The following is an 11,006-nucleotide window of genomic DNA, read 5'->3' on the forward strand; positions in this document are numbered from 1 at the left end:
AAAAAAAAAAAAAATCCCCACCGGGGATTTAATGCACACGATAATCAGAGCTGAGATTCATTCATATTTTCCTGGCCTAGCCTGAGCAATAAAAAATATTTAGTCTCTTGGCTGCATGCCAGGCAGAGGCTGAATGGATCGATGGCTCTAAATGCTTGACATGATTCTCGGGTAGCTGCAAGGTTTTTCAGCATGACTGCCTGAGAAGAAAGGCCCCGGTGTTATCCAAAGCTGCTTATTGGGTACGGAGGAGAAACATGAACTGCTTTAGTTCTCCTTTTCAAGCAAAAAAGAAAGGGAAGCAGAGGAGCTTAGAAACATTTCTGCTTAGCATGGGGTGGCAGGCACTCTCGACGGGGAGGGACGGCGGCCGTTGCTGCCGCCGCCGGTAGGAGCTAATTGAATCGCCTCCGCGTTGCGGCGACCTGTAGCTCCCCAGGGGCGTGAGCTTTGTGGCATCGCGACGGCACAGAGCTTCACGAGGCTCCTCGGCGGGTCGATGGCGTGGCGAGAAGGCAGTTCCTACATGTACTCTCGGGAGCACGTCTGGGATGAAATCCTGGCTCCGCCGAGGTCCAGGAGAGGCTTCCCCAGGGTCAGGGTTTCCACCGTTGGTTTTGGCCCTTTGCGTGTACGGGGGGAGAGGCTTTGCGTGCTTGAGTCGTGTTACTTCCATGCTCCCGTGTGGACGCGGGTACCAGCTAGTCGGGGTGAATGGGTTTTGGTGAATGGATCAGTGGCTGCAGCTCCGTGGATAAATGTTTATATAATTCCCATCGTCCCGGAAGGTTTTTCAAGGGAGAATTTTAAGTGCTCCCTCCCTGTCTCCAAATGCCTTATGCTGAGACTGGCTGAGGACCTGCTGGTGCCCCCAGGGTCCTCCCCCATGCAGCAGATCGTAGCCCGAGATGACTCGAAGCTTGAGATGACCATCACTGAGAACGGCCCTGCTCCATCCTATTTCAAACCCCCCTGCAGGGAGCTGGAGGCTGCTATTCAATCCCCCTCAGTCTTCTCTTCTGCAGACTAAATCAGCCCATTTCCCGCAGCCTCTCCTCACCAGTCCAGTCCCCCAGCCCCGCAGCCATTTTCATTGCCCTCCACTGGACTCTCTCCAATGTGTTCACATCGTTTCTGTAGTGGGGGCCCCAAACCTGGACACAGGGCTCCAGATGTGGCCTCCCCAGAGCTGAATAGAGGGGACAGTCACTGCCCTTGACCTCCTACCCATGCAGCCCAGGATGCCGGTCGCCTTCATGACAAACCACGCAGTCAATGTTCCCCCAGTTGGAGAGGGCTGAGGTGGGGGGACTGTGACAAGTTGGAGAGAGGTTGCAGCCGCTGTTTCTGAAAGCTGCTGCCTGCGATGCCTGGCCAGTAGGCACCAGTTGCTCAGGGTTGCTTTTGCTTTTTCCCCTCCTTCCCCGCGTGGTTTCAGAATAACTCTGTCTCGCCGTCGGACAGCTTGAGAGCCAGCGAGAAGCACCGGAGCTCCACGGACTACAGCATCGACTCCAAGAAGCGGAAAGCCGAGGAGAAGGACAGCATGAGCCGATACGTGAGTCGTGGGCACGTGCCCCCTTGCCCGAAAACCAGGGGTCCCGCCCCTCGCAGCGCCCGCGAATGGAGGGGGACGAGCCCTGTGCTGAGAAGCCGCAGGGGCAAGAGAGGGCAGCTGTTCTGCGGGTGGGGGGCGTCTTCCTATAGGCAGAAGGTCCCCAAACCCCTTGGGCCCTAATTTGACTCCAGGTGGGGCGGCTGAGAGCTGTTTTCCCCGCCGGGGAATAGGGTACAGCATAGCATCGCTCCTTGCTCTGCATTTCAGGACAGCGACGGCGACAAGAGCGATGACCTGGTGGTTGACGTCTCCAACGAGGTGAGCCCGGCCGTGCGGGGATGCCGTGCCAGTGGGCCAGGGTGGAAGGAAGCCCCTAGCTGCACACCGGGTCTTTTCCTGGCCCCTCTCCCAGGATTGGGGCCAGTTAGCCCATGCTGCTAGCAGTGCTGAGACCCTTCCTTGCCCCAGCTCAGCCCCACTTTGAGACCAGGCTCACCGCCTTCTCCCCCTCTCTCAGGATCCCGCCACGCCGCGCGTCAGCCCGGCCCACACCCCCCCGGAGAACGGGATCGACAAAACCCGGGGGCTGAAGAAAGACGCACCGAACAGCCCCGCCTCGGTGGCCTCCTCCAGTAGCACCCCCTCGTCCAAGACGAAAGACCTGGGCCACGTAGGTGGCATGCGGTGGGAAGGGACACGGGTGGCGCCCGGGGCTCGCTGCGAGCGGAGACCCCCGTCCTGCTTTCCCGGGGGGTAACGAGGCCTCGGGGAAGCCTCATTGCCCTGCCGGTCTCAGCGCCCCCCCCGTTTCCTCCCTCTTCCCAGAACGACAAGTCGTCGACGCCGGGGCTCAAGTCCAACACTCCCACGCCGCGCAACGACGCTCCCACGCCCGGGACCAGCACGACCCCCGGCCTCCGGCCCATGCCGGGAAAGCCCACGGGCATGGACCCCCTGGGTAGGTTGCTTCGGAGTCGGTGCCGGGCTGTGGGGGGAGTCCAGGCCTCGCTGGGTGAGTCCTGGTGCAGCAAGGGCCCCGATCCCGACTGGGGGCTTGTGCAGCCTTGCATGGCAGGAGGCTGGAGGGTGGCCTGTCTCGCGTCCCCTGAGAGACCAGGTTGCACAAGCCTGGGGCTCACCGGGCGCGGCCTCCCTTGTGTTCCCCTCCAGCGTCAGCCCTGCGGACGCCCATCTCCATAGCAGGCTCCTATGCAGCCCCCTTCGCCATGATGGGGCACCACGAGATAAACGGGTCCCTCACCAGCCCGGGAGCCTACGCCGGGCTCCACAACATCCCTCCCCAAATGACGGCGGCCGCCGCTGCCGCCGCTGCCTACGGTCGATCGCCAATGGTGAGCTTTGGAGCTGTACGTAGCCCTTTTAGCTCCTTTCTCGCTCCCGCCGCGCGATGGGGAGGGCGGGCACAGGGCCTGGGCAGGGGCGGTCTTTGCAGCTGGGCCCCACCAACTCCTAGCCCGTCTTTGCTGCAAGACTTTGTTGAGTGCCCAGGTTGGGGGGCTGGAAGGGTCACCCTTGTGAAACCTGGTGCTGTGCACCCCCAAAGTAGAAGGGTTTGGGGAGGGCACCGGAGCAAGGGCTGACTGCACGGTGGGTGGACCCCTTAGCTTTTGGGTACGGGGGGAGGGTGGGAGCCTCTTCTTAGGGGACTTCGTCCCGCAGCTCCGGCTGGCGCTCCTCTCTAGCTCCCCCGAATCGGTGCGGAGCCACCTATTGTTACTTCTCCGCCCGTCCAGAGGCCCGTGCGGCAGCCGGCGTGTCCTGTCGCAGCCCAGCAGTCCAGGGAAGGTGCCCCCGTCCCTGGATATCCGTCCCCTCTCGGCACGGTAGCCGCCTCGCTCTCTGCTAGTGCATGGGGGAAGCGGTCGGGTTTCACGCGGTGGCCGGCGTGTGACGCGCCTCGTGTCTGCTCGCAGGTCGGCTTCGACCCCCACCCGCCCATGCGGGCGCCCGGACTCCCCACCAGCCTCAGCTCCATTCCCGGCGGGAAACCGTAAGCTCCCTTGAGATTTAACTCCATCCCCGCGGGGCGTTCGTTAAAATCGTAGAAAATGAGGGTTGGACGGGACCTCGGGAGGTCACATCTAGTGCAACCCCCTGCTCCAAGCAGGACCAGTCCCGACTACATCATCCCAGACGGGGCTTGTTGAGCCAGGCCTTAAAAACGTCCAAGGATGGAGAGTCCACCACCTCTCTGGGGAGCCTGTTTCATCCCCCCGCCTCCCTCGGCATCAGCAGCCAGGTGTGCTCCGAGTCCACCGTGGCATCGCCCCAAGCCATCCTGGGGGTCGCACACCCTCAGTGGCATCTGCTAGGGGAGCTGCACTGCAGCTGGAAGGTCTCCCCTGCTCCGTCCTTGCAGCCCTCCCCATGGGCTGACCCCGTGGCTTGTCCTCCCCAGAGCCTACTCCTTCCACGTCAGCGCGGACGGCCAGATGCAGCCAGTGCCCTTTCCCCACGACGCCCTGGCCGGCCCCGGCATCCCACGGCACGCCCGGCAGATCAACACGCTGAGCCACGGTGAGGTGGTGTGCGCCGTGACCATCAGCAACCCCACCCGGCACGTGTATACCGGTGGGAAGGGGTGCGTGAAGATCTGGGACATCAGCCAGCCCGGCAGCAAGAGCCCCATCTCGCAGCTGGATTGCCTGGTAAGTTGGAGGCGGTGCGGGCGTGGGCTAAGCGGACCCCCGTCCCCGGCGGGTTTGAGAAGTGCCCCGGTAACGGCCAGGCCATCTCTGACTCCCGCAGAACAGAGATAACTACATCCGCTCCTGCAAGCTGCTGCCCGACGGGCGCACGCTGATCGTGGGAGGGGAGGCCAGCACGCTGACCATCTGGGACCTGGCCTCCCCGACGCCGCGCATCAAGGCCGAACTGACCTCCTCCGCTCCAGCCTGCTACGCCCTGGCCATCAGCCCCGACGCCAAGGTCTGCTTCTCCTGCTGCAGTGACGGCAACATCGCTGTGTGGGATCTCCACAACCAGACGCTAGTCAGGTGAGGCTCGGGACCCTCGGTGGTCGTTGACTCCCCCGGGGGTGGTCGGTGGTTTGGACAGGGGTGAGGTTGGATTAGATGCGACCTCCGGAGGTCCCTCCAGCCCTACTTCTCTCTGACGCTATGAAAGTGCAGGTGGTGGGGAGGGGAAGTCCGTGCCATCGCTATGTTGGGCACGTGAGGAAGCCCAGTCTCGGGGCAGGGGGAGGGGTCGGTATATGGGTGGATCTAGACTTCTGAAAAGGGGGGTGCAGATGGCGATGTTCATTATCCCATTAAAAACGGTCGTTTTCCTCCAGTTAAGAACCAGCTAGAAGCTTTACTAGTAGGCCAGAGACCTAGGGCTGGGCAATTCAGTTTCAGATCAAAGCAAAAATAGAGATGGGTTTTTATTGGAACGAGTTGAAAGGCTGCAGGGCTGTGAAATGGGAGCTTCATGACCAGAAGCAGCCAGCTGACAGCAGTGATGGAAGACCAAGCTAGTTGGATTGCATCAGGACCATTAAAAGAGAGTCATTAACATGTGTGGAGTGAAGAGATTAGCAGGCATCAGATAGAGGACAATGAGCCACGCAGTCAAGTGCCTCCCTCAGCTAGCAGTGCTGCTGCCCCTGCCATGCTGTTGCTTTTAAACTTTGGATGAAGCAGGAAAAAGATTTCTGACCCCCTGGTGTGTTGAATTGCTTCTCCTTAGGCAATTCCAAGGGCACACAGACGGTGCAAGCTGCATAGACATCTCGCACGACGGTACAAAATTGTGGACGGGGGGGCTGGACAACACTGTGCGTTCCTGGGACCTGAGGGAAGGAAGGCAGCTCCAGCAGCACGACTTTACTTCCCAGGTGAGTCCCGGGGGGTCTCGGGGTCCCCAGAGGAGGGGAGACCACCCCGGTCTCGGCAGTGGAGGAGCGCATCTGCTTGCTGGGGTTTCTGAGAGCGGGTTATTTCCTGGAGGAGGGTTGATCCGGGAAGAAAGTGGATCTCGGCAGTGGTTGGTGTCAGGTGGCGTCGTTGGCACGTGCCCGCTCTGTCTGTGTATTGGATGGCATCTGTCGGGCACCAGCCAGCCCAGGGCTGGATGCTGCTTGATGCAGCCAGAGCCCTTGTCCCCCTGCTTGACCTGTGGCAAGTTCAAGGGTGTTTGGATGTCTTGGGCATTGTGCCTGGCAGTTGTATGTGAGGATTTGTTTCCAAAATGTTTGAGAAGGTTGGACAGGTGTGGCTGGGGTAGTTTAGACAGGGGCGACCCTGCTGGGAGCTGGGGGCTGGGCTAGATCATAGACTCATAGAAAATAAATGTGGGAGGGGAGCTCAGGAGGCCACATCTAGTCCAACCCCCTGCTTAAAGCAGGACCAGCCCCGACTACATCATCCCAGCCAAGGCTTTGTCTACACCAGTCTTAAACCTCCAAGGATGGAGATTGCACCACTGCTCTGGGTCACCTGTTTCAGTGCTTTACTACATTCTTCACGAGGGAGTTTTTCCTAATATCCAACCTCAACTTGCCTTGCTGCAGCTTGAGCCCATTGTTCCTTGTCCTGCCCTCTGCCCCCACTGAGACCAGTCCAGCTCCATCCTCTTTGCAGCCCCCCTGCAGGGAGCTGAAGGCTGCTATTCAGTCCCCCTCGGGCTTCTCTTCTGCAGACTCAATCAGCCCATTTCCCTCAGCCTCTCCTCACCAGTCCTGTCCCCCAGCCCCCAACCATTTTCATTGCCCTCCGCTGGACTCTCTCCAATGTGTCCACATCCTTTCTGTAGTGGGGGTCCACAGCTGGACACGGGACTCAGGTGTGGCCTCCCCAGTGCTGAATAGAGGGGAGAATCACTGCCCTCGATCTGCTGGCACCGCTCCTACCCATGCAACCCCGGATGCTGATGTCCTTCTTGGCACCAAGGACACACTGCTGGCTCCTGTCCAGTTTATTGTCCCCTGTCCCCCCAGGTCCTTTCCTGCAGAGCTGCTGCCCAGCCCGTCACCCCCATCTGCACCATCCCAAGCGCAGGACTTTGCATTTCTCCTTGTTGAACCTCATTTGATTCCTTTTGGCCCAATCCTCCAATTTGTCCAGGTCTCTCTAGACATAACATTGAGGGCTGCACCAGCTGGATGGCTCTGATTTTTATAAGTGGAGGCTTTTTAGGGACTAGTGGAGCTCAGAGTCGCTGCCAACAGAGCTTTGTAGCCTTGGGGAAGCATTTTGGGGGTCAGGGGTGCTTGCTGTGACCGCGATCAGCGTTCGTCTCGCTCTTGTTGCCTTTCTCTGCCGAAGTCTGACTTGGCATCGTAAGCCCAGCCCAGGCGGGGAATCTTGCATTGCTTCTGCCTTGCGGCACCTGCTGCTGGGGTAAATGAACAGCTCTGGTCCCCAGGCTTTTTTGGCACGATGGGAACATCAGGCCAGTCCAGAGAGCCGCCTGGCCAGCGCGGAGGTTGACTCCCAGGCTCTAACGACCTTCTGCGCCTTCCTGCAGATCTTCTCGCTGGGCTACTGCCCGACCGGGGAGTGGCTGGCGGTGGGCATGGAGAGCAGCAACGTGGAGGTGCTGCACCACACCAAGCCGGACAAGTACCAGCTGCACCTGCACGAGAGCTGCGTCCTGTCGCTGAAGTTCGCCTACTGTGGTAAGTCCCCGCCGGGTTGCTCCCTGGTCGAGGGAGCCGGCGTGAAGCGCTAATTGGCGTGGCAGAAAACTGCATTTAATCAACGCGCTGTCGGAGCAGAGGGAAAGCTTGTCAGCAAAGGCCGGGGGGGCGGGGGGGATCTCAGCAGCCCTGGGGGTTTCTCTTTGGCGCTGTCCTCAAAAGCGACCCGGGCAGAGCGAGGGGCCGGGATATGTCGGTGTCGACGTTGTTGAATTGGCGGATGGAAAAGCGCTGCTGACACAACAGCCCTTTGTTCGCCGGCAGACAGAGGCAATGAGGCATAAGCGTAGGCCGGGGTCACGGCACATCCTTTCGCCGCCGGTTACTGCTCGTTTATCGGAGCCGGCTCGTGCAGAAGCCAAAGGTGGGGCCGTCTGACCTTGCCGGCTGCCCCCGGATCCGTCTCCCACGTCCCCCTCGGGAGCAGGGGGCCTTGTGTCTTTTTTTTTTTTTCTGTTGGAGAGCAAGCAAGCTTGTCGGTGGCTGGAGAGAAAGTGACCCCCCGTTTGTGTGTCTAGGTAAATGGTTTGTGAGCACGGGGAAAGACAACCTGCTCAATGCCTGGAGAACTCCCTATGGGGCCAGCATCTTCCAGGTAAGGGGCTACTCCGGTTTGGACCCGGGTGGGGTAGGGAATAGCTTGGAGGCTTCGCGCCATCCATGCGGCAAGGCAGCTACCCAGGCACCTCCCCAGCTAGGTGATGGATGCTCTCGCTCTTCATCAGGCAGCGGGGATGCTGCTGGGGGGAGGAAAGGATGCTGGGGTGGTGTCCACTGCCGTCCGTTTAACGCCTTGGTCAGAAGCTGATGTCCGTCAGGTGCCTCTAGAGCAGGCCATTTATCCCAGCTGGCATATAAATAACAGCGCCGCTGTCGCCACCGAGCTTTTCCGCTTACTCGAATGCGGTTGCAACAGCACCGAGACACCAAACTGATTTTTTTTTTTTTTTTTTTTTTTGTCTATTTATTTCTCCCCCCCCCGCACAGTCGAAAGAATCCTCATCTGTCTTGAGTTGTGACATTTCAGCGGATGACAAATACATTGTAACAGGCTCTGGTGACAAGAAGGCCACAGTCTACGAGGTCATCTATTAAACACGGATTTTAACGGGGCTGTCAACTCTGAATATCAGGCTGCAGCCTGACAACACAATGGCGAGGCTCTGAAGGATGGAGGGGAAATGAAAGCCGACCAGCCATGCATTGAGACATTGTTTTCTGCTGGGCGGTCCCCGAAGCCTCGGAGAGGATGCATTTAAAGCTGAGTCTATACTGCAGATGGACTGATGATGTATGGATTGCTTTGAAGGCCTGCAAAGATGCACACGTCAGAGCCCTAAACAGATTCTGGTTTGGTTTGGGGGCTTGGTTTTCCCCCCCGCCCCACCCCTTTATTTTATTTTATTTTTTTTGGTTCTTTTGTCTGCGCTTTGGTGGCACTATAAAGGACTTATTTTTTATCGTGACTTTTTTTTTTTCTTTTTTGGTGCGCGCTGCATAAGACTTGTGAAAAGTGTAAATAAAGGACTCGTACCTAGAATCGGAAGGGTGGGGGAATCCTCCTGGTACACTAGTTGTGTATTTTTTATTTTATTTTTTTTTTGTCTGCTGTAATTGTATTCCACTGATGGTTTGGTGGTGGCAAAGTTCCCCTTCTTCCCCCCGCCCCCATCCCCTCCCAGCCTTCACCTCCCCATTTGGGGCACTTCTTTGACATGCAGCTTGTAACCAGGTTGAGCAAAGATGTCCACTGGTGAAGTTGTTCCTACTGTTGTATATGTGAATTGTCCAGCGTGTTAGTCCCATGTTTGAACACTGTACGGACTGAAGTCAAATTGGTCAGATCTTCAGCTACTGATGCGACATCAGCAAAAACAATCATGTTTTTATATGGATTTTTTTTTTTTGTGCTCATATGTTTGAAGAAAACGGGAAGTCCACCTTCTGCAATGCTTCTGCTCAAGCCCTTCTTGATCTTTGGACATAAACAACGAGGAATAATTTCAAAGAAAGCATAGTTTAAAAAAAAAAAAAAAAAAATCAGCTCAGGGAGCCATGAAAGATAATAGCAACTTAAGTGTTTTGTATTCAAATGAAAGTAAAGAATTAGAATTGATAACCTTTAAAATACATTTTTTTTTTTTTAAAGTTTACTAACCGGTAGGGTTTGTGTGTGGTGGGGGAAGGGGTGGGGGGCTGTCTCCAGTAGGGCTCTGTGGCTTTTACGGTCTTGTGACTTCTGGCGTATAGGTTTCAACGAAGCAAAACCCATCCCCACACAGGCCTGCGTTTTCAGCGTTTTGTACTAAAGGGTAAAAAATGAATAAATAATGGAAAATAAAAAGTATTTGTGTAGCAGACGTGCTCACCCTGTATTGTAGCATACGGAAGAGAATTTTTATACTACATTTTTATGGATTATTTTTTAATTTTTGATTTTAATCTGGTCAAAAAATAATTAGGGTTAAGGTGAAGAAAGAAGAAGAAAAAAAAACTACCTGTTTTAAATGCATTGATAATACAAAAGGATGATAATGTAGAGATACTCTTTACCTTTCTGTTCTTGGATGTATGTTCAGCATCAAGGCAGTATCCCAAGTTCTCCGCGGTACCCTCCAGCTGTGGCAATGGGTTGGGATGGAGCAGATGAGAGGTGAAAATCAATTTTATGGGATTTTCTTTTCGGTGTTTAAGATGTGATGGGGGTTTTTTTGCTCATGACTCAAATGAGGGAAACCTCAAAGGCAAAAGCATGCACCTGACCTGACTGGGAAATAGGCGCCTGTGAGTCTGAGAGCCTTGCGCTGTAGCACAAAAGCTTGGGACTTGATTTACCCTGTGCATTATGTATTGGAAAAGCACTGGCCTAGGAAAACGCTTTTAAAACCTGCATTGCTGGGTTTGGTTTTGTGATTTTTGGAGGGCGGCTGTGTCAAGAAAAATGACTGTGAAACCAACACCATCCCCAGTGGATGCGCAGATGCAGTCAGCGCTGCTTAGTTTAATGACTGCATCGTTTGACTGCTTCGGGCTCTGTGCTGACCTGGCTGCTTTTAATAACCAGCTTATCAACACAGCGATGAGCTACGGCTGGGTTTGCATGGGAAGAGCTTTTTCCAGTCCACACTCAGGGCTGCAGCAGAGACTAGCATATCCGCTGAGGATTTGTGGTGCTTCCCACCCTAGACTCACCCCCAGGAGCTGAATGGGGTGAGGGCGGTATATAATCTCCTAGCTTTTAAACACACGTGTGGAAGCCCATGGAGGAACACCCCCCAAGGGGGTCCCACAAATATCCCTTTTGCAGTCATTTTTCAGAGTAGTAACCTGCCCTGGATGGCTCATATGCCGGGGATGGCACAGGATCAGACAGCCGTGAACTTTGCAGTGGGGGAGCTCCCACTCTCACGCGCTGCTGTCCCGAGCGCTTTCTTGGTTGCAAGGTGGTGCTTTTCTAAAAAATGCATAAATAAAGCAAAAGGTAAAAAATAAATAACTAAATAAAAAGCCAAGCCCTGCCTGGTGCTGGGTCGGCGGAGGGGTTTACCAAGTCATCCGGTCTCAACATTACACCAAAGTATGTAGCAGAGTATGTACAGCTGTTAATACCGACAACTGGTTTTGTATTAAAAAGAGGGAAAAAAAAAAGAGAGACAAAAATGGGAGGGGAGGGAATAAAAAGAATAAAAACTTAAATGTAATGAAGTGCAAATGAAAGCAAAGTGTCTATAAAGCATTTGATCTATGAAAAACCTGCACTGAGTTGTTAATAAAAGCAAACGAGCA

General features: G+C 55.6%; 1 protein-coding gene across 14 annotated transcripts in view; it reads left to right on the forward strand.

Moving 5' to 3' along the window:
- TLE3 (transducin like enhancer of split 3) overlaps nt 1-10,709 on the forward strand; it is a 44,545-nt gene extending 33,836 nt beyond the window's left edge. For 6 of the 14 annotated variants that reach the window (XM_019503902.1, XM_019503906.1, XM_019503903.1 and 3 more), the window contains 12 exons: nt 1,439-1,558; nt 1,826-1,876; nt 2,076-2,228; nt 2,384-2,570; nt 2,729-2,925; nt 3,313-3,569; nt 3,978-4,227; nt 4,328-4,575; nt 5,270-5,417; nt 7,049-7,199; nt 7,739-7,815; nt 8,208-10,709. In XM_019503902.1, the coding sequence (XP_019359447.1) occupies nt 1,439-1,558; nt 1,826-1,876; nt 2,076-2,228; nt 2,384-2,570; nt 2,729-2,925; nt 3,313-3,569; nt 3,978-4,227; nt 4,328-4,575; nt 5,270-5,417; nt 7,049-7,199; nt 7,739-7,815; nt 8,208-8,315 (1,947 nt within the window). In that variant the 3' untranslated portion in view covers nt 8,316-10,709. The remainder of the gene's footprint in view (nt 1-1,438; nt 1,559-1,825; nt 1,877-2,075; nt 2,229-2,383; nt 2,571-2,728; nt 2,926-3,312; nt 3,570-3,977; nt 4,228-4,327; nt 4,576-5,269; nt 5,418-7,048; nt 7,200-7,738; nt 7,816-8,207) is intronic. The other 8 variants (XM_019503913.1, XM_019503915.1, XM_019503916.1 and 5 more) reach the window with 6 other exon arrangements.
- The last annotated feature ends 297 nt before the right edge of the window (nt 10,710-11,006 follow it).

Source organism: Gavialis gangeticus, unplaced genomic scaffold (genome assembly GCF_001723915.1).
Source record: "Gavialis gangeticus isolate Ggan-Ray unplaced genomic scaffold, GavGan_comp1, whole genome shotgun sequence".
NCBI classification, from domain to species: Eukaryota; Metazoa; Chordata; order Crocodylia; family Gavialidae; genus Gavialis; species Gavialis gangeticus.